The sequence below is a fragment of the Sphaerodactylus townsendi genome, linkage group LG03 (assembly GCF_021028975.2).
Source record: "Sphaerodactylus townsendi isolate TG3544 linkage group LG03, MPM_Stown_v2.3, whole genome shotgun sequence".
In the NCBI taxonomy this organism is placed as follows: domain Eukaryota; kingdom Metazoa; phylum Chordata; class Lepidosauria; order Squamata; family Sphaerodactylidae; genus Sphaerodactylus; species Sphaerodactylus townsendi.
In genome coordinates, this window is record NC_059427.1 from 51,320,508 (window position 1) to 51,344,029 (window position 23,522).

The 23,522-nt window shown below is 41.6% G+C and overlaps 1 protein-coding gene across 2 annotated transcripts in view; it reads left to right on the plus strand.

Annotated features, from left to right (window-relative positions):
* Positions 1-23,522, plus strand: part of PODXL2 (podocalyxin like 2) — a 73,131-nt gene that overhangs the window by 35,840 nt on the left and 13,769 nt on the right. For both annotated transcript variants that reach the window (XR_007243821.1, XM_048488414.1), the window contains exons 3-4: positions 14,115-15,049; positions 20,025-20,099. Coding sequence is in view for 1 of the 2 variants with exons in the window: in XM_048488414.1 (XP_048344371.1) it covers positions 14,115-15,049; positions 20,025-20,099 (1,010 nt within the window). In the remaining variant the exon portion in view is untranslated. The remainder of the gene's footprint in view (positions 1-14,114; positions 15,050-20,024; positions 20,100-23,522) is intronic.

A 23,522-nucleotide genomic window follows, 5' to 3' on the forward strand; every position in this document is an offset into this window, starting at 1 on the left:
TATATAGAAAAACCACTTGTTCCTATTTAATTAATCACATTGGTTTAGCTAGTTCTAACCCAAAAACCTAACCAAGAAAACAAGGTCATAAAATTGCATCTTGTCTTCTGTCACGTAGGCCCTCTATGCCAAGATACTGAAGATGTTATCTTGCTGGCTTGCATATTCACTGAGAAACCTGGTGACATTCCTTTGACCTGTTGCTAAAATGCAAGCTTTTGCTGGTCACTTACACAGAAGCTCCATTTTGATTCTTAGCTTCTTTGGTTCTATAACTTTCATGTTTCTTGATTAATACAAATTAATACACATTCTGGCCCATCTCCACAGGTTGAATACTTATTTCTGTTTCAAATTTGATTACAATTTGGCCTCTTGTCATTTTATAATAAATTATAACACTGGAAATTCAGTAAGGGCTTTCTTCAGCACGTGTGGCAGGTTTGCATGCACCACTGATATGCTGTGATCAAGGCCACCCATTGGGTTTCAGGACTGAGCAAGAATTTGTACTTGGTTTTTTATATTGGTTTTTTTTCTCTGTCTGTTGCATCACACTGGCACACAGATTCAAGGGAGGGAAAGGCAATGAAAATGACACTTCCTATGGGACCATCTCTCCTGGTATGTCCCCTGAAGATTGCTACAGTCATTAAGTGAAAATCTACTGGTGATCCCTGGCCTGAAAGATATCCAGCTAGCCTTGACCAGGGTCAGGGCATTCTCAGCCCTTCCCCAACCTGGTGGGACATTCTGTCTAGCAAGATCAGAGTCCGGCAGGATCTGATGCAGTTCTGCAGGGCCTGTAAGACAGAATTGTTCCACCAGGCATATAGTTGGGGCAGCTATGGTTGATCATTGTTCAGGCCTCCCCCTTTCATTCTTCTGCCACCCTACTTCCCCTCCTTTGTATTGGTTATGCAATGGTTGAAATTCTGTTGCCATTGCTTTAGATTAGGATTTAATGTATATTTATACTATGTTTTTATTATACTGTTATTATTATGGAATTGTTGGAAGCTGCCCTCAGCCTGTAAGGGGAAGGGCAATGTTAAAATCCAATAAAATAAATAATTTTTATTCTAACATTTTGCCAGACCTCATAGTGCACTTACAAGATCTCAAATTGGTTTAATGTTGTTAAAATGCATTAATTGGCTCAACTTCCTTGCAATATATGCAATAAAATAGATGCAATAAAAATTAGTCCTCAAAGTGTATTGGCATGCACTGCAAATTTTAAAAATGCATAAATCAAAAACACATATATTTTAGGCACGGGCTAAGTTGGTTGGGGTGCTTTAAATAATTTGCAGCAGTGATTGTGCAATCATAAGAAATTACCATGCTAAATCCACTGAAGTTGATTTAGAAAGATGTAACACCGTTTAGGATTGTACTGAAACTGGGTATCATCCTCATACTGGGTGTGGTCTCGTTCCACATCACTGCATTATCTTTCCCAGTGGAGTTATACAGCTCTTGCAGCCTATATCATGAATACCATGTTGTCAGGCAGCATTCACCCCCCACCTTCTGGAATCAGCCAAGTAAGAGCAGAACTACCAAAGCACGGTGCCCACCGCTCCTGTCTCTCCCAAGGATACGATAGTCAAAAGCTATCAAGACCTCCAGGACCCCAACAAGTGCACATTGACAGTCTCCCATCAAAGATCATTGATCAGGGTGACTAGGGTCATTTCTATTCCAAACCCAGACTGAATCTGGGTGGAAATGGGCTCTAAATAAGGTGTCTCCTCTAAGACTGATTGAAGCTATGTGACCAACCATCTGCATCATCGCCTTCCCCAAGAATAAAATATTGACCACCAGGTAGTAGTTATTTAGGTCATTCAGATCCAGGGATGTCATCTAAAGGAGGGGCTTCACAATGGGCTTTTTCAAAATGAACAGGATTAAATTCAATATTGTCATTTATTTTGTTCTGGACCCACTTACCTAACCCAGCCCTGCTTGATACTATCATCCATGAGGGACAGAGGTCAAACCTAGATGTCTTGGACCACAGACTTCTAAGCAGCTTGTGCACTTCATCAGCAACTGAAATTATCCATGCAATTAGAACTAGACTGTCATTTGATGGCATCCAGAGATAGATACAAATGATTTTATCCACAAAGTGTATTGGTAAAGAGTCGCAACTGTTTTGTATGTTTTCTGGGTCCGCATCCTCCGGGGCCCAGAATAATAACATTTGAACCTGCCTCTGTACTCCAGTGCCACTTGAAGGGGATTTGTTTGAAAATGAAAACACACATTCTGCACCTTGGGGTGTGACAATATTAGAACTATAGCCTGAAACCATCAAATGCCACCAGAAAGGCTACTCAGTCCTGAGGGACCCCAGAAAGGAAAAGGCAAGAAAATCTTCCCTATAGTGATATAAAGGTGTAGAGTGGTAGTGGGAATCACCACACAAGGAATAACAACCATGTGCAGAAATAGACCATCCCTGGAATACAAATAACCAGGAAAATATCCTCTCAGTTAAAGCAAGGTTTCTCAAGAACTGCCACAGTAAACCTTCTCAAGGTATAGAATAAGTTTTCAAGTGTCCCTAATAGCCGCAAAACATAAAGATAATGGCAATGCCCTGTTCTGTACTTAATTTTTAGATCAGGAAAACAGTGAAAGTAAAACTGCAGTTTTTTAAAAATAGGGTTTTCCAGTAGTCTAAGCATACAGTAGGCATTTGTTTCATAGATATCTTAGAATGGATGAGTGATTATCAGCCCAAGAAATGGGGCACACAGATGTGCTTTATTGCGCAGATGTATTGGCAAATTGCCTCCTGGCCTAAGCAACAACTTCTGGTGAAGAACAAGGCCGGGTTTCCCTTGGAAAATCCACCTCTCATTTTTCAAAACACTGAAATAGATCTTCAGGCTGAAACAGTGTCCACCTACCAACAGATCTTTCCAGTTAGAATTATTTTGGTTTCTAGAACAAGTTAACACTTTGCAAATGCATAGCTGTTTCTCTGCGGGAAAAAAGGCGTATTGCTGGTCTTATTTCTCTGCTCTGGACCTGTCCCTAAACCTGAACCTCTTGCTTGGTTACCTTGCCTTGGACTCTGAACCTCAGACTGCTTCTTGGATTCTGGACCTGCATTTTGTGTTCCTTAGCTCATAATTGCCTGTTGCTCTGGTCAATTTCCAACCAGAGTGCAACAGTGAGGGCCTTCTGCTCTCTCCCACATAGCCAATTGGGCATGGCCCACCCGTTGTCAGCCAGCCCAGATGCCGAGCTAGAAGACCCAGGGACCCAGCTCCCCCAAGTCCTGGTTAGCCTGCTTGTTGCCCACCTCCACTTCCTGCCAGTCTCGGGCCAGCGGCAGCTGTTGTCTTGGGTCTGGTGTCTTTGCCTCAGATCATCATCGTCCTGACCTCTGCTGTGAGTGGTGGGGGCATTGGTGCACCGGGAAGTCAGAGCAGGGTGGGGTGGTTGTAGATGGGTGCCGATGGAGTCAGGAGCAGCCGTCCCTTCTGTCTCCAAACAGAGCCAAAGGGCTGTTGTTGTGATTTCCTAACTGCAATCACTTCCCATAGTTTCTTTAGAGGAGTGGTGAAGTTTGACTAGATCACATCTTAAGTGGCTTCTGGTCGAAAAACTATAAAGCTTTTTTTTCCAAAAGCAATTCCTAAATTCCTCTGGGCACATCTCATATTTTATGAGCATAATTCAATAGATTCTGCAGTATTCCCTCCTCTGTAGTTTCCACTAAAGGCATCTGTTTTCTGAACACAGACTGACAACAGACTGACAACTAACTTACATCTTCTAATCACTTCTTCTGCCAAAGCATTAATGAAATGATGCATCTTGTAAAGGTGACACATAAGAAGCTTAATTCTGAGCAGTTTCTTGCCTGTCTACTGCTGGTGTGTCATCACTAGTTTTAAATGTACTAAGCGATCCTTTGTGGAACAATTTGTCACCTGCTAATTTGGTATTTGTTATTTCTTTGTGGAAGCCCCTTGGTGACTATATGTTGCTGTTGCTTTGGGGACACTTGCTTAGTGATATTGCTGATTCTTTCAGAAAAGTCTTAGCCAAGAAGGGCTAATCACTCATTGCTAAGAGAGATCCGGTAACACAAGATTAGAGCACTGAGCCTTGATGTTCTGGCCAGATGCAAGTTTTGTTAATTGCATTCTGCTACCTTAAAACCTCCCTCTCTTCCATTTTCAGGGCTTCTTCACAAATGGTATTTTTCCTGAATAGTGATATGTATAGGAAGAAATTTGTGTCATTGACATTATTAATTGTAGTTTACACCACAAGTATGGTTTATTCCCTGTGTATATGAATCAAGAATACAGTGTAGCTTATTTAATGCATGTGCTTTAAAATAAAGATACCTGCCATATTTCACAAGTACAGTACATCCTCTCCCTGCATGGAGAGGATTTTTACGTAAGGATAGTATCATTTATGAAATGGTTGTCAATCTGATAATATTGTACCATGAGATACTAGAACTATTATATACCATCCCAGGATGAAATATATTTTAAAAACAGATAAAACAGTTCTTGCATTATTTTATGTAGTTTGTGAGCCACTTTGGAGACTAGCAGTAACTAAAGTTAGTGTTTTCCAATGTGAAAGCAAGGAGAAATCTAGATTTTATTAAGGCTTTTTGCCTTAACAGTAATTTAATTGCCAGTTAATATAATTTTCTCAGTTTAATCACATAAACCCTGTATAGCCAGATTGCTTCGCTTACGAAGTAACTCATCCTTCTATGAGTGTGAATGTATTTTTAAGCCTTGGTGGTTAAGAATGGATTGGATGGATGTTATTTCCCGAGATTTTTCTGTGCCAAGTGCTGGCTACAATGTGTGGGTCTGCCATGAATTAGCTCCAAGAGTGGATGCCATCTGACTGGCAAACCACTTAGACATAGTCAACATAAATTGAGTTTTTAGCAGATCCCAATATCCTTTGTTGCAGAATGATCCCTTGTACCTCAGGAGCCATTCCACTGTGGGTCATCTGAGTAGTGGAGTCATCAGCAGCTGTCCCAGATCTCCCCTTTGCAACCCACTACGCTCCCAACCCCACCCAGTTTTCAGAGGGGTTCTTCACTTCTGTGTGGCCACCAGCTGGTCATTTAGAGTGTCCCCCACTAAGAGGGGCAGCACTGCTAACATTCCATCTGCATCCCAATTCACAGATTTTATCTAGTGGCCACTGGCCACATCTCCCTCTAACCCTGAGTTGCTACTGCAGGGATGACTAACTGCACTTCTGTACTCCAAGGATTTTACAGTGCACTGACCAACAGCTTCCCTTCCCCTAACACCCTTTTAGTAATGTGTTTGAATGAGGCTTTATATGGTTACAGAGAATAAGCTGCCAACATTCAAAGTGATAAGAAATTTATTAAGAAAATGTCCACACGCATACTGTGCACAGCAATGGATATAGGAAGGAGACACAGTAAAAGGTGCATATATGCAGTCTTCTGTTGCTCTGTATACGTATCCTGACTGTTGTTATTTTAGGGTAGGCTTAAAGTTACAGCTTTCTCTCAGTCATCTTTTCTTGCTACTTCCTTGTAGTAATGGGAGAAACCAAGATGGAGCCCAGGTAAGAGAGTGCCTTCCTCAGAATAGTTATCCCCCGAATTGGCTTCTTAAAATGGATCCAGTGCCCTTGTGTCAAAGGAATTCATCTTCTCTAATACCCCCTGTGACGAATGCACTGTCATGATAGTTAAAGTGTCCATATCCTATCCAGCATGAGTCAGCATGAGACTGAGCTGACAAACCGGTTCTTACCTGTTCCAAGTGACCTTTAACATGATTGGTTGAGTCTTGTATAAAAGCACTTGTATGATACTGGTTCAGTGTTCCTTTGGGAAACAGGTGTTAGGCGAAGCACTTTGATTGTCTACTGAATATTCTACGTTGTATATAGTTACTTGTACATAGAGCAACTGAATGATAAATGCCTTCTTATGAATGACAAAGCTGTGTGGAGTTTACTTCGTGAAGGTGGGAGTGTTGCTGTACAAGACCACTAGTTCTACTCTAAGTAGCCCCGCTCAAATTCTGCTATCAGGTTATGTGGCCCAGGCGGTGTGGTCTACCTGTGAGTAAGGCGGTGGTTCCTGTGTGTTCCTGTGTGTTCCTGTGAGCTGTGGTGTGGCTGTCCAGTACAGAGTCTACGATGGCGGTCACAGCAGCCGGCATGCCGTTTGAACGTCTTAATGAGGACAACTACTTGTCGTGGGCGTGTAAGATGCAGTCCTATCTTATTCGGGATGATTTGTGGTCTGTGGTGGAGACAACCCCGGCTGCTGCCGACGCTGCTGAGTCGGCAGCTGATCAAAAAGCCCGTGCCTCCATAATTCTAGCCGTGGAGAACTCCCAGCTTCTGTATGTTCGGGACACTGTGAACGCGAAAGAATGTTGGGAGGCGCTCAAGGCCATATATCAGCAAGATACAGCAGGGTCTAAAATGCTGATAGCGAGACGGCTATATAACTGCAAGCTGAAAGCTGGTGAGTGCGTTTCTACTCATTTGCAGCTAATGAGGTCCCTATTCGTCCAATTGGAAGACCGTGGGATGGTTTTTCCAGAGTCCCATAAATCTTATATCATCTTATCATCACTTGACCAAGGTTGGGATCAGCTGGTTTACAGTTTACAAAGTGTGAAAGAAGCAGACCTCACACTTTCCTTCGTGACTGCTAAGCTGCTTGAAGGTCAGCAACAGAGGGAATTCCAGCAGGAGAGCCGTGCTGTTGGAGCTGCCCCTATGAGACGACAACGCTCTGAGGTGAAGGTTTCATCAGAGACGGTGCCTGTGAAAGCCTACTCTGTCCGGAGATGTTACTGCTGTGGGTCCGTAAATCACATCGCCAGAAACTGTCCAGACGCCGGCAATAAAAGGCAGATGAAAGGACAGAAGGGCGAAACGGAAGATTTACAGCCCAGAACAAGCCTGACCGGTATGACGCAGCTATGTTGGTGTCCAGTGCTGTGGAGAAAAAGCAAAGCAGCTGGTTGATGGATAGTGCCTGCACGGCACATTGTGTAAACGACAGAAGTTTGCTTCGTGATGAAACTGCTGCTACCATTTCCCACGTAAGCCTTGCTGATGGTTCATCATCAGAGGTGTCTTTACAAGGAACTGTGTATGTACCTGCTTTTGGACTAAATATTCAAAATGTGTTACTAGTCCCCCACCTAGACTTTAATTTGTTAAGTGTTCCATGCCTTGTTCAGGAGGGGTATAAAGTCACATTTAATAATGACATGTGCTATGTGAACAAAAATAATGTGTTGTGTGCAAAGGGACAACTAAGGGATATGTTGTACCACATGATTCCCAAAAGGTACTAGTGGGAGTGTAAAACAACTATCCAGTCTGTCTAATAAGCCTTTACACGACAACTGTGTGCACGAGTTACACCGTGTACTAGGTCATGCAGGGTGGTCTACTATAAAGCAGTTAGCTAAAGTGTGTGACATACAAGTAAAACCCTGTAAACATTACCTGGAGTGTTCTGTTTGTAGTGGCTGCAAAGTCAAAGCCTTTCCTGTTGCTAAAGTAAGCAATAGACAAACAGACAGACCTTTTGCTTTGGTCCATTCTGACCTTGCTGGACCTTTCCCAGCCAGCCAAGGGGGTGCACGTTACATCATGTTGATTGTGGATGATTATAGTAGGTACTCTTATTGTCTACTGTTAAAATCCAAAGCAGAAGCCTGTGAGAGGTTCCAGGATTGGGTTGCCATGGTTGAAAGAAACCACCCCTATAAGGTAGCGAGGCTACAAACAGATCGCGGGGGAGACTACATGAGTAAAGCCTTTCAATCCTGGTTGGCAAAGAAGGGGATTGTGCACAGGACAACTAACCCTTTTACGCCTCAGGAGAACGGGGTATCAGAGAGACGCTTGGGAGTTTTGCAGGTGATGTGTGACTGCATGCTTGAGGATGCAAAACTACCCTTTCACTATTGGGGGGAGGCTGTCTGTGCTGCCACTCACGTAATTAATCGTCTCTGGAGTTCCAGTATTCAGGAAACATCCCATTACATGTTGTTTGGCAAGAAACCCTCTTTGAAACACCTGAGAAGGTTTGGGAGCTTTGCCAATGTCTTGATACCAAGTGCACAAAGAACTAAAGGTAAACCCAGGTATCAAAGATTAAGATTTACAGGTTATTCAGAAAACACTAAAGGTTATAGATTCAGTCTGAATTTTGGCAGAATTGTGGTCTCTAGAAGTGCCAACTTTGAGAGACACACAGGTTGGGAGCATGTTCATTCTAATTCAGAGGTTTTTCTGCCTGCCTTAACTGAACAGCCTGCAGGTGCAGCAATCAGTAGCCAGAGCACCATCCTCCTCTACTCAAGGTCACATTCCTAGAGTGAGAGAGGACAGCAGTAGTTCAGACTCAGAGAAAGAAGAGGAAAAACGCAAGTGTGTTGATTTTCCCCGCAGGTCCAACAGAGAAAATAAAGGAGTGCCACCACAAAGATTTGGTGTTACTCAGGTTGTTAGGATCTGTCAAACATGGGTAGAGCCTCAAAGTTTCCAGGAGATGGTAACTAGACCTCCTGAGGAACAAGAATTGTGGAATGCTGCTATGGATGATGAATTTGAATCCTTAGTGAAGCAAAATGTTTTGAAATTGTAGACTCTGCCACAAGACCAGAAAGTGGTTGGATCACGTTGGGTGTACAAGAAGAAATCATTGCCCAATGGGGATATCTTGTACAAAGCTCGTTTTGTCGCCCAGCGCTCCGGGCAAACCTACCTAGAATATTATGAGCAAACATATTCGCCTATTGCTAAGGCTGAGTCTATGAGACTGGTGCTAGCTATAGCAATGCAAAGGGAATGGAAAATGCGTCACTTTGACTTCCAGTGTGCATATTTACACGCTCCTCTGGCAGAGGATGTGTACATGAAACCAGCACCTGGATATGCAGTTGAAAAGGCAAAGTGTACAAATTATGTAAATCGCTGTACCGACCTCACAGCCAGGCAGCTAGAAATTGGAATCAGTGTTTGCATGATGGTTTGTGTAAACTAGGTTTCCAACGAAGTGTTGCGGATCCTTGTGTGTATACTAAAGGTGAAGGCCAAGAGCAAGTCATCATAATTGTTTACGTAGATGACATGTGTGTTACTGCCTTAACTGATGCTCAAATCACTGATGTCTATGACAGTTTGAGGAAGAACATTTCAGGTGAAAGATTTAGGCTACCTGAAAACCTATCTAGGTATTAGCATAACTAAAACAGCAGAAGGAACCTTGCTGCTAAGTCAGAAAGACAAAATTGAAGAGCTCATAGTGAGTACTGGCTTAGAGAAAGCCAAAGTAGCAAAAACACCTATGTCTACTGAGTTTACTAAAGGAAAGAAAGATTCTGATGTTTCTTTTGATAATCCTGGATTATATCGTTCTGTCATTGGAAGTTTGGCCCATTTGGCAAACTGGACAAGACCAGATATAATGTTTGCTGTTAGCTATTTAAGCAGACTTGTGTCTAAACCCACACTACGTGCTTGGCAAGGAGTGAAACGTGTCGTTCGTTATTTAAAAGGTACACAGCATTTTTGCTTGGTGATAGATCCAAACAAAACCCAAGTGTTAACAGCTGCAGCAGATAGTTCTTTTGCAGATGATTCTGAAAGTAAGTCCTGCACAGGTTATCTTATTAAATATGCTGATGTTCTTGTAGTATGGAGATCGAGAAAACAGACAACAACTGCCTTGTCAACATCTGAGGCAGAGTATTGTGCGTTATCTGAAACATGCACAGAGTTGCAATGGATGAAGCAATTGCTATCTGACTTAAAGGTGCAATGTGTAGAACCTGTAGTCATTCAAGATGATTCACAAACTTGTATAAGTTTAGCTGAAACTGAAAGCATGAGAACAAGAACAAAATACATTGGTGTTAGGTACCAAAATGTAAAGCAAATGGTGCAAAATAAAACAATTTCTTTGTCTTATATTGAAAGTGAAAACAATCAAGCTGACTTGTTTACTAAAGCAGTACCAGAACTGAAATTTGAACGTATGTTGCCTTTGTTAGGTATTGTCAATGTTCTTATGTAGTTTTTCTTTGTAAATATTTGTAATTGTATGTAATGACTGCTTCCTAGGATATGAGAAGGGGTGTCATGATAGTTAAAGTGTCCATATCCTATCCAGCATGAGTCAGCATGAGACTGAGCTGACAAACCGGTTCTTACCTGTTCCAAGTGACCTTTAACATGATTGGTTGAGTCTTGTATAAAAGCACTTGTATGATACTGGTTCAGTGTTCCTTTGGGAAACAGGTGTTAGGCGAAGCACTTTGATTGTCTACTGAATATTCTACGTTGTATATAGTTACTTGTACATAGAGCAACTGAATGATAAATGTCTTCTTATGAATGACAAAGCTGTGTGGAGTTTACTTCGTGAAGGTGGGAGTGTTGCTGTACAAGACCACTAGTTCTACTCTAAGTAGCCCCGCTCAAATTCTGCTATCATGCACTTATCCTGCATTCAGTTTACAGGGTGGAGTCTGCCCTGAAAGAGTTAAGCCCTGGCCAGCCCTGATTGGCCAGAGAAAAAATGCAGGTACTATAAATAGAGTCAGCGAGAGTGCTGAGGGGTTCTTTGGGTCTTTTTGGCTTTTTGGCTCTGTCTGTGAGCTTTTGTGCCTTCGGGTACGTTTTGTGGCAGAGTGAGGAGATTCCGCCAAGATCTCTCACTGCTGTTGTTTGTTAATAGCTGAGGAAGCTATTAAGACATCTGAAACCCTGAGTCTGGAGGAGAGTGACCGCCACTCAGGTGTTTTGAGGGAAAACCTCTGACAAGTCTAAAAGTCTGTCCTCCACAGTTAACACCAGTCTTGGGAGGCCCAGTCCTGTGGCAGAGAGGCCAAATTTGGGATTGTGGGAGAGGGAGGCTGTTATGCCAGAATCCCACTGGGTGTAAACTGGGTGTTTTGTTTAGTGGTTAGGTACAGTGGACTAGAGTCTGTCAACAGAGAGTGTAAAACCTCTAAAGAAACATCTTTTCGGAAACATCTTTTTCTGAAGAAAAATCTTACTAAAGAGACACCTGCGAGTGTCTAGTAACGTTTTAAAACTTAAGTGCCATTAACATCTCTGCAACCGCTAAGCTCTGAAATCATTAAATTCTGAAACCAACAAGCGTAAATCAAGTTACCTGAGAAGCCTCTTTTAAGCCAGAAATAAACGTTTTAAGTTTTTGTTCAGTTAAATCCGTTCCAGTCTCTATTTTTTTTGTCTGTGTCTGTGTTCCCAAAAAGAGTGGTGACCGTTTCATCAGTTTGTGTGGGCTATAGTAAAATATATTTTGGTGGCAGCGAAGAAAATCAAGCTAATTATTAGGAAGGTTCCTAAAACACCTGACAGGAATCCTTCCTATAGAGCAGAAGCTAAAGCCCATACGTTACACCCCCATGGGTATGACCATTACCATGGATGAGATGGGTTCTTGACTGTTCTTTGCTGGCTAGGTGCATTTTAATGACTAAACCTTAAGGAATGAGTGCTTGTGAGAGCCATCAACATAGGTGAAGCTTGGGAGCAATTAAATTCTCTCATGTGTCTTCCTTTTTTACTGCTAGAGAAACCTCTACAAATTAATGTGTGTGGGGTGGTTGTAGCCCCAGAACTCCCAATAGGGTAATGGAACCCAAAGTGGAGGGCATTTCTCCACATCCTCGTTTATTTAGCAGTGCTTGTGTGGAACTGCCAGTGACTGTAGGACTGTTACTTCTTGGCCTTTTTGCGGCTGTCATCACATATGAAGCAATGCTCAGAGTGATTTGCATGGACTACTAGATTTTAGTAAAGCTTTTCATATGCACTAGTTTTTTTGTAAAAAAAAAAGGCTTATTTAAACTACCTGCTTATGGTAGGCTGGCTGCAGTGGAGCCAGCCGCATTTCTCTCACAAGTGCTTAACCCACGACACACTTCTGTATTTAAGACATGGGGACATTGAGATAGCTTCCAGACCAGTGGTTTATAGCATGCCTGAGTGGTGGTGCTTCTCTCTTTAGAAGTTAGTTCCTCACTAAAGTAACGTTAGGAAGACTGGTGTCCTCTTCTGTTACATACCCATATATTACAAATGCTAGTCATGAAAACTTGAGAGAAAGGAAAATCTAGTCAAGAAAGGAAAATCTAGTAAATAGTCCTTCTCTACATCTTCCTGGCCGGTAGTAATCCATTCTTCCCTTACTTCCAGTATTTGTTTTAATAAGTCAGTTCACCAAATGGGAGGTTGTTCTGTGGAATGTAGACAAGGGCCCTGCTCATAGATGGGAGGCTGTGTGTATTTAATTGCTACAGGTTTACTAGCAGACCTGCCTGTGGAATTGATGAAACAACATGGAGGGGTACATGAAGCATCATAGGGGGAGGAGCTCTCATCCCAACCCTCAAAATCTTCCCCTTCTGGATTTGTTAAGAAGGTCCTAAGCAGGCTGATTTCTCACTCTTCCTCCTGTTCCCCCTTTAGCCACTCTCAACATTCCTTCCCTTCTGGAGAAGATTCAGCTTCCCTTAGGCCATTTTTGAGGTTTTTCTTCATTTCCTTTTGGTTAATTTACAGTCATATTTTTCAGCAAACCTGGGGAGTCCCTGGAGTATGTGGAAGCCCGCTTTGTCTCTCTATAACCTGGGTTTGCTGTTTCTAAACAGGAGACAGAGAGTTTGCTATTAGCTATAGTGATGATAACAAACAGGAGTTTAGATACAATGATTGTCTAAAGAAGAGCTTATTGGAGTTTTGCATTTTTTTTTTACTAGCAGGAATTAGTTTCCATTTAATCAGACCAGGAAATATTGATGACATACTTCACAGGAGGATTTACACATTCAATACAATCTCTGTGTAATATTCTTGTTTTAGTATTCCCCATAAGTATAATTGTCCCCTTGCTAGCTGCGTTCAGTGGGCATGCAAAAGCATAGCTGACAGATGGATAAAAAGGCCAGTATAATGGTTAAATAAGCAAAATTGTTGCCCTGTACTTTCCCTTTAACCTTCTTTGCATTTGCCATAGTAGGGCTCTGCTTCCCACTGAGCACAGATAACACTTCTTTATTTCAGAAAGCCATCTACTACCTATTCTGATAAACATAAAACCTTGCATCACCTTGCCTGTGCAAGAACAAGTAGCTTGTGTATGTTTAGAATTCATGAGATGTGGTATAGGTTTCCCAGCTAGAGTTACTGCACAAATCTCATTTGTGTTCTGGGCTGGGATGGTATCTGTTGTCTGGATTAAGATTTTGATACTTGGAGCAAGGACTGGCAAGGCATTATTGGAGGAAGCAGAAGGCTTATGTATGGGAAATGGCTGTGGAATGGGAATGGGAAATGGCTGTGGAAGCCAGGCAGAAGCTTGGCCCTGACCAGTCCTTGGCAAGTTACAGCCTTCAGAATTCCAGAGTAGACAGTAAGATGCCTCAAAGCATTTGTTCAAATCCTTCCTCAAAGGTAATTTTCTCTGCAAAGCTAAAGACTTCTTGAAACAGTACATTCCCATACAAGCAGCCAAAGCTGGGCAGGCCCAAATGTAGCATAAAGAGATATTCGTACCTGGAATCCATGCCCACCACATGTAGATTCTAAGACTGAACGTGAAACCCTGTTTCAGATGAGGCAATTCATATACGTTATATATCATAAATATTTTTCTGTTTTTTGTTAGACTTGTGGGAGGGAAGAAAATGAATATATCTAATGTAGGCAGAGGAAGGTTGAAAATTCAATCTGCTTGTAAGGGAATGCATTGTTTTAAGAAGTTTATAGCTTTGCAGAGAAAATGACCTTTGAGAAAGGATTTGAACAAAATTTAAACTTGCTTATAAAAGTTCAGCCAAAAGAAGCCAAAAGGAAAAACTGGTGAAATCCTTTGATAGAACAGGATCCGAAGTACGTAAGGATGGTAGACCAATTATGACACTCTGCTCCTAACTGAAAGGTATCAGTCTAACATCTTTTGAAGGTAGACGTGAGGGGAGATTCAAGAAGTTGTGATCCCATTTCCAAACCCTGATTGTTCATTCACAGCCTCGTCTGTTTCTTTTCAGATTTCAGTTTTCCACTTGCCTCCCAGAAGACCCTGCCTAAAGGAAATTTGACGCAGACTAAAAATCACTGGGAAGTGCCTACTGTTCATCAGTTGACTGATTCAGCTGAGCCTGATTCTGAAAAACCTTCTACCGGTCCCCTTGAGGAAGAGGAAGGGCTTCTTCCTATAAACCAGTCAAAGGGTGTGCCTCAGAGCAACCAAACACCAAAGGTCATTTTTCCTGAAACAACTGGCCGGGACTCACTGTACTCCATCCTTTTGTCTACAGCCACCAGCAGAATGAATGCAGTGACTGAGGTTGCTATAGAGAGGCAAGAGGAAGAGTCTGCTCCTGAGCATGCTTCCTCAGGCTTTGACGTAGGGAGTAGCATGGGACCCAGTCTCTTGCCTCTGTCCTCCATTTTGTCAGCCACTCCTGAAGGACCACAAAGTGTTTCTGAAGTCCCTTTCAAGAGTACTTCAGAAAGTACAGTGGCTGTTGTAGGAGCAGGAGGGGTACTAGCTGAGGCGGTACCAACAGCAGCTACAGTGAAAGCTGATGTGAAAGAAGTGGAGGTCACAAGAAGAGGGGAAGGGCCAGAGCCCACATCAGGTGCTGGACTGGGGCAAGCAGATTCCACAGCAGGGACAACATCTGCAGAGTCCACAGAAACAGCAGAAATGGAGCAGACAAATGAAGACCTTCTAATAACAGGATCTCCTGGGGATGGCTTCCAAGTAACGGAGATGGTTTCTAAGACTCCTCACAACCCACCAAGCCCAAGCTCTTCTGTCGACTGGACTGATAAGCCTGCTCCTACCCCAACGCTTGCCTGGGACAGCACAGAGCAGCCAGTGACGGCAGTTTCTCCTACTGAACGGAGCTTTGTACCACAGACTGGAGATGTCCACATGGCAATATTGTCTACCGGAGTGCCATGGAGTTTGCCACAGGTAATGAATGATACAGTGGTCAAATGTGGGAGTGGTATTGACTGTTATAACTTACCCCACTTCAATGACTTGGAGGAGGTACAAATCCAGGCAATTATATTATACTCTCTTTATGCTGGAACACCATTCATATGTCTTTCATTTTTAGGCAGTCAGTATTGTATATTAGTCATAAAAGGCAAAAATCAGAGATGTCACATAGCTGTAATCATACTTTGATGCTGAAGTTCAGGACACAAAACTATATTTACTGTTGATGCTATATCCTTTCTCAAGGTAGGATGACAATGCGGTTGTAGATGCTGCGGCAGAAGTTGCAGAAGTTCACAACCACATTGTAAAGTAGGGTGGATTCTTTTTAAAGATTAAAGAAGCTTATTTATGTACCAGCTTTGTCAAAACTATTATAGTTTGCAATGGTAAACATAGCGCTTTGATAAAAGAACATGTATAAAAGATAACGTGTATGTTCTTTGATAAAAGAACTTGTGCCCCAGAGTGTTAGATGGCAACACTTTCGTTTTCTACAGTTGCTCCCACCATTTTGTGGGATCCGTGCTGCTGCAGCAAACAGAATGGGGTGGGTGCAACTGTAGAAAATGAAAGTGTTGCTAAATAGCCATCTGGAGCACTATACATGCTCTTTTATCAAAGCACTATGCTTAACATTGCAAACAATGATAGTTTTGATGAAGCTGGCATGTAAGTAAGTTTCTTTAACCTTTTAAAAGAATATTGGGGGGTGGGGGAGACAGGCAGATGTGGCGGTTTGATCCACAGCTCCCCTCCTCTTTCCTCAAGAAGAGTATATTATATTTCAATTCAGAAATTAAGCAAAGTGAACAATAAAACACCAACATTGTTCTAAGCACAATAGAGGCAGTCGCCGTTTTTTTTTTTTTTTAATCCAGCTTTTTCCTGGGCATATTTGTATGATTTGCCAAGGAGAATTTCAGGAGCTCTTAGGAACAGAATCCAGATTTTTTTTTTTAAACTAGCACAAGATAACATGACTGCAACGTGTGTATCATTTCAAGTTTTTTGGGTTTCTGGACAAAATCATCGATGTTTGAGAGATGTTGATTACTGTTGCTGATACTAGAAAAGGGGAGATTTTACTAATGCTCCATGGACACCCATTAACTACTCATCTAGGGAAAGCTGTTTGTACAGCTCCAGAATAGCAAATGTTACCCTTGTCATGGGACTGCCACTGAAAATGGCATTGCCATGGCAAGTTCTCCATTCCATTTCTTGCCATAATATTCTGTCATGGAAGACCCATATCACATGAGGAGCAGCCATGATGCTTCTATCAGAAGCCAGGAATTTAGAGCAAGAGGATCTAAACAGTACAGTGAAATGAGCACTGTTTTGTGATATTCTTTTGTTGTGCAAAAACACCTCTAAGACTGGGATTTTATTTTCAGATTGAAATCCTGATTTGGGGACTTTGCATTTTGTAAGTGTGCATGAGGAAGAGGAAACATTCAGATTTCCAGCCCCATCCAAAGGGAGTGGGAGGGGGGGCGGGAATAGCATAGTGGAGTGAGTGCGACCTCGTGCTGGCGTGTTTGTCCATACCACTAGCGTATTGGCAAATGTTCCAGTGGTGTGGGCAACCTGGGAGGCGGGTGGGCACTGCAGGCCTCAGCAGCTCTTGACCTGGAAAGGAGGCCAGCATTAGGAGCTGCGCTGGCATCCAATCAAACACCAGCATGGGAGATGGGGGCTTTGCACTGCAGGCAGCGCCCTGGACTTAAACCACCCAAAAGCATGACATAAGTCCATTCAGCCCCATGGAGGGCTTTCAGTGGTTCAGGAGGTTTGCTGTTTTTCCCTTCTCCCTGTGCCACCTGAAAGCCCTTTAAAGGTGATGTGGTACCAGCACTGCATCCCAGTGCCTTGGGATGCCTGTCTTTGAAATATATCTTGCCACTTCAACCAATACGTGTTGTGGCTAGTGTGTAACAGTGCAGTGTTCAGCAGTGTAAATTCTTTTTAGGGTTGTACTGTAAGAGACTCTTTATTTTTGGTTGCAGGGAATGTTTCACCAGCCCGGAGATATAACTGCTGTCATATTATGTTTTTAAATTCCTTTCTTGTTGAAGCAACTCAACCATACCTTGCAATCTGTTGGTTATTGTTATGCCTGGGTAAACATTATTTTGAAGTGAAAGTTAAGAACATGGATTTCAGCAGACATTTATGCCAAGCATGGTCAATTTTAAGGAAACTGGTTTTGGTGAGCCATAGTTTCTTAAAGACACATATTTAACACATTTGTACTTTACACTCTCAGCACAAGTCTCGCAAGACAGAGATAAAATAAAGATAACATATTTACTAGAGACCCTCATTAAATCTTTTCATGAAGATGCCTTATACTGCTGTTTCATAAATACTAGCCAGTTGTGCTGTTTTCAGAATCATGAGCTGTACACAGGTTAAGGTTGCAAATGCTAGGTTGGGAAATTTCTGGGGATTTCCTGGGGTGGAGCCTCAAGAAGATGGGTTTGCGGTAAGGAGAGACCTCAGCAAGGTATAATGCCATACAGTCCACGCTCCAAAGCCAGTGTTTTCTCCAGGGAAACTGATTTTTGTTGTCTGGAGATAAGTTATAATTCCAGTAAACCTCCAGGCCCCTTGTGGAGTTTGCTAGCCCTAGCTCAAATTATGATGTCTGTACAAATTTAGTAGTTCTGCCTGCTTTTTGTGTTAAGCAAAGAGCTAAGCTGTTTTTAGGATTGTTTTAAACTTCCTCTGTCCTGTTGAAAATTATTTTACATCCCCTAGTTCAAAACCAATGCTTTTTGACGTAGCAAGAAATTCCTGTTGCTAGGATCCAGCAATGATTCTCCAAACTGAGATTGATTTAAATTGTTTACTGGGAGCTGGAGCCTAGAAATGATCCATCTGAGCCTCAAACATTTAATTGGGGTTTGTTTTTCAGTTTTCCTGACTTACAGAATCTGTTGTTTTTTCTCTGTTGTTCAGATGCAGCAAATTTGGTGTCTGATCAGAGTTCCACAGACCTGAGCCTGAGAAGGGAAGGGAAGAGAAAGTGAGGAAAGAGAACAGACAAAAATAATAGACCTTCAATAAATTACCAGCATTCCTAATGAAAATCTCCAGAAGTACATTCCAGATACACTAGGAAATCTTAAAGTGTTATGAAAGTGCCTCTTGACTCCTGAGTGAAATCTACGTTATCAGTCAATCAATTTTTTATTACGGTCATTGACCAAATAGACAATACAAACATATAAGGCCTAAATACATCAAAGGAGCTATACAGCAAGGATTCAGTTTAAAATATATCAATCTAAAAGCTTACTTAAAATTACACATTTGCAGATATTTACAGTTTAAAAGTAGTACTATAATTGTCAAGCCCCCTCCTTCAGTTCAGTTCTAACCCTTTCCACATATTATATAACGGACCTTATAAACTGCTACACAGAATTTAGCAACTTTACTGGTGATATATGGGATTTCTTGGGCTAGAAGAAGCTTGTCCATCCTTGCTGATTCCAAACACCCTGGGATTTTATCTAATAAGGGGCAAAGAATTTTAGAGGAAGGCACATTATAGAATACACAACAGAAAAAAATGTTCCACAGTTTCTACTTCTCTGGACTTGTACAGGCATAATCTTTGGGAACTCAGGGTTTTACAAAATCTTCCTTCCAAAACTGTTGAAAGTAGAGCAGACCATCTAGCTAAAGTGAAAGTTCTCCTTTGATTGTTAGTGTCCAGTGCATAGAGATAATCAGCCAGAGTGGAAATATATCTAGTGCTGAAGGATGATGTAAAAGCAAGAGACTTCAAAATTTCTGTTGCTATAATTTCTAAACTGTCCATAATCCCTGTCTTAACACCATGGGTTAACTATGTGTGTCTATTTCCTCTCTCAGTCTTGTCTGGAAAATCATGAATAAGTAGTTGTCTAAACCGGAGCAAAGTGGCCTGCCAGTCTTTGATTTGATGGACATGCATAAGAACATTTAGTGCTATCTGTGGACTTCGTGATGATCCATTTACTCAAATCCAACACTTCTTTGAACAGCCATGGCATCTTAGCATTTAGTTCCATCTGGAGAATTAAAATGCAGACTTACCTCCAAGTCCACAAACCCCCTGGTGATTAATACAAAATGCCTCATCGTCTTATTGTACTCAGTAAAGTATACCAAGGACAAAATGTGCAATGAAAATATGCAGTAACTGAGAAGCAAGAAAAAGCTTTTCTTTTTTATCGCTCTGTTATATTTGCTTGGGATATCAAGAGAGGATAATAACAATACTTAACAGAATTAATATCATGCTTTCGAAAGTTCAGAGCACTTCACATACATTATCTTGTAATCTGTACAACAACTCTGTAAACCGGTATTGCAGTTTTGGGGAGTAGCATTGAGGCTGAGAGAAGGCCACCAAAGGTCCCATTGTAATGCCACCAAATGAGTTTATGATGCATATGAGATTTGACTTAGAAATGTCCAGGTTCATTGTTCAATCACTATGCTACACCTGGACTTATTTTGCCTCTACAAAAAGAGGGTTTATTTCAGAACATTCAGCTGGAAATAGGGAAAATGAATCCTAATTTGTTGCTGTTGTCCCCCTTCCCCCCCTTTAAGAACAGGGTATTGGGAAAGGAGATTTCTTTTCAATTTATTTTTAAATGTTTATCTCCTCAAAACAGCTTTGAACATTAATTATTTGCACAAGAATAGGAAGAAGAGTGAGTAAGTTTTACTTCTTGACTTCATATCATTAATGCCTGAAACTGCTCTTAAACCTTATGGTTTCAGCAAGAGAGCAGTGCCAATCAGAATAGAGACATTGAACTAGAAAGTCCGGCAGACTGACCTCAGTTCAACGTTTGTAAGTGACAGACATGTACCTCTTTCAAAATGCTTTCCAACTAAACTCAGGGGCAGTTTTTTGTCTTTGCTTATTTCTTTTCAGGTGACCTGTAAAGACTGGAGCAATCTAGCTGGCAAAAACTACATCATCCTGAACATGTCTGATAACATTGACTGTGTGAGTGGCTTGCCTTTTTATTTCTGTTATTTAGTGTATTTTATCCCCCCCTTTCCCTAAAACTAAAATCAAGGAGCCATCAAATTAAAAGCAATCAACTTGTATGAAGGAGTTAAAAAAATCCTGATCCTATCAATTCTAGACAATTCATCTAAACATTACTAAAGCAGCATAGAAGCCAGCCATGAATTAGCAAATACGCTGCTGTGGGGACAGCTGAAATGGGTTTTTGAAAGCTTGTCTAAATTTGGGAGTCTTGCTATTTTTCATATTACATAGCTGAGACTTGAGAAGGTGTACCTGTGTGTCTAAAAAGTAACATGAGAAGCAACCCTTTGGCTGCCCTTTCTAAGCAGTTACAATGATGTCACATGAGATAGCATAAAATAATACCCTGATGCTTCCACAAATGATATTTGATAGCCGTGACCGGGGGGACTCCATCTTAACCATCTCAGAACTGTACAACGTAGGACCCAGGGACTGCAGGGCCGGCCTTGAATGATTATAATGAGCCAGATCCTTGATTAAATTCACTGACTTCAAGACCTGCTTTGATCCAGTTGCAGCAAGTTTTGGAGTGTGAAAAACCTCCTAAAATTGGCTTAGATGAAATCTTCAGGTTTGGATGGATGTAACTGTGCTGGGACTGCTAGCTACGCAATAAAAGTATAAAATGGCTCTTCCAAATGTCTTGAGTTATATGACCTTTCCTTATGGACAAGTATGAAAAAATTAAAATGGAGAGGATGCCCTTTTCCCTTTCATTCTGGCAACAGGCCAGAAAGAAAAAACACTGCACAAACTGCCCTGGACATGGAACAGTTTTTCCAGGCATTGAGTTAACTTTCTCTTTTTGACTGATTATCTAAGAAGATGTTACCTTAGGGCTCTGCCTATTTTGCAAGATTTTAATTAGCTGGGAAGAGATAGATCTAGATTGCACATGTATAGCAGTTGGGTGATAATGAGTAGTTTAGCTGCAATAAAAACAGAACCACTGCAGGCAGTTTGTTCAGCTGAAATAGACTTGATAGAGAGATAGATGTTGTCTTCTATGAGGGAAAAATCTAACCCTCTTTATTGGTTGTAGTAATTGCCTAACAAAGCCTAATGAGATATAAAGGGTTTATTTATTTATTTTATTTTATTTGACTTAGTACCCCACCCTCCCCAGCCTAAGCTACTGGTAGCTACAGGTGCTATTATTTAAGATACTTGCAAACACAAAGCATTAATCCTGTCCTTTATTTCTCTCAGAGGTGTTGTTTGAACTGAAGGTGCAGGTTTTCCAATGTGATCAGTTCAGACTGACAGCCTGCTGCCACTAAATCTTCCTTAAGTACCTCTTTTGCTTCCCTGTTATCTTGTTTACTATCTCCAGTCAGTTAACCAGACACAGTCTTCTAATCCATTATTCTTCCATCAACTCTGTAAATCTGCTGTTAATTGATGATCCAAAGTATTCTTCCTGTTAAAGGTCCCATTCACTGTAAGGACTTCTGATGCACTGTTAGATAAACTAGGGTTTTGTTTAAAGAAGTCCTTCCTGTGAAGTGACACAGTCAAATTCTTCTTCATTATTCTAAAAATATACAGCAGTCATCTGGGCCTAGTGCAGGTCCTTCTTTAAAATTCTGGACCTACTTCATCTCCCCTGGCAATGTACCTTTATGTTTGTCAGAATTCCCTCATATTTGCCTTCTACTCTGTATTAGATATTGTTTTCTTTCCTGCACATTCCTGACACAACTATTCAAAACTCAGACTTTACAATGGGAACCAATCTTCACTTAGTTGTAAGCTACAATGTTTCTGGAATTGGGGTGTTGTGGGGTTTCTGGAATTGTCAGTGTTGTGTTTTGGTTGATTGTGTGTGACATAAAGTTTTGGCCACAATTCTCATTGTGTGGTCCTGGGCTTGTATTCTGAGGGGAGAACCATTACATTCACATCCCCTCCACACTTTCCCTTTGCCAGGGTTCCTGCGTTGATGTGGTAGCATTGGTTTCCATCAGCCTGTACCCATAGCTCTTGTTTATTGAGACTTGGTGCAAATAGGCCTTTATGACTCAAACCTGACTGCTCCTTGCCTTTTCTAATTAGGCCTGTGCCTGCCTTGAGTGCTTGACGTTGCTACGGCAACCAACACAGCTAGCATGTATTAATAATCTGGGTGTCCTTTGGGTTGGCAAGGCAACTGTGAACAAGAATAGAAAGGCACTAGTAGAAAAGTAGAACTACTGCCAAGTGATGTACAATGTATCAATGGGACAGGACTGTCTGCCTGACCTGCAGTTTGAGCAGAAGTCTCACCTTCAGGTCTGGTTATTTGCTTTTAAAAAAATGTTCCTTAGTTTTATCTCTTCCTTCTTGCAAAGAGCTCCATGGTGGTGTTTGTGGAACCCAGGAACATTCTGGGTAGAATAATACTTAACATCAAACATCTTTACAGCATTCTCTGGATTGTTGTATATGCAATAGTGATATGGCTATTGTGTATCTTTCAGGGGAGCTGGGGAGCTTGGTGCTTAATGACAATTTAGAAATAGTAAATATCTTAGAAACATGGTGGAATGAGGAAAGTCTATGGAATACAGTCATCCCTGGGATAAATTTTAAAAACAGGACAGGGAGGGATGGGTTGGAGACATCTTAACCACTACACCTGATAGTTGATCTACTAACCCGTGTATGTATAACCTGCCACTAAATTCAATTGCTGAATGTCTGGAGAGTAGCAAATAATTTTTAGAAGGGGTCTTGAGGGGAACCAGGAAATTACAGGTCAGTCACTGTAATCAAAGATACAATTATTAGACGCATAGAGGAACAACGCCTGCTGAGGGAAAATCAGCAAGGCTTCTCCAAAGGGAAGTCCTGCCTCACCAACCTTTTGGAGTTCTTTGAGAAAATGAACAAGTGTAGACATTATATACTTGGACTTTCAAAAGGCGTTTGACAAGGTACCTCATCAAAGACTGTGGAATAAACAGAGGTTATGGGATAAGAGCAGGGGTTCTTTTGTAGATTAAAAACTGATTAAATGACAGGAAACAAAGAGTAGGAATAAATGGTTCTCACAATGGAAGGAAGTAAATGAATGGGGTTCCACAAGGATTATGTAATTTGTTCATAAATGATCAGAAACTGGGATAAGTAGTATAGTGCAGAGGCATAGCTCCAAGGGGGCGAGGGCAGTGCGACGCACCAGGCATGCACCCCTGTGGGGGTATGGTGAGGGCGTTCCGGGGGAAGGAAGGAGGCATTCCAGGACAGGGTGCTAATTGTGTCCACTGGGTTCTAATTGTGAAGAGCTCCAGGAGGATCTCCACAAATTGGGTGAGTGGGCAACAGTGTGGCAAATAAAGTTCAGTATTGGTAAATGTAAAGTGATGCACAATACGATAAAAATCTCAACTT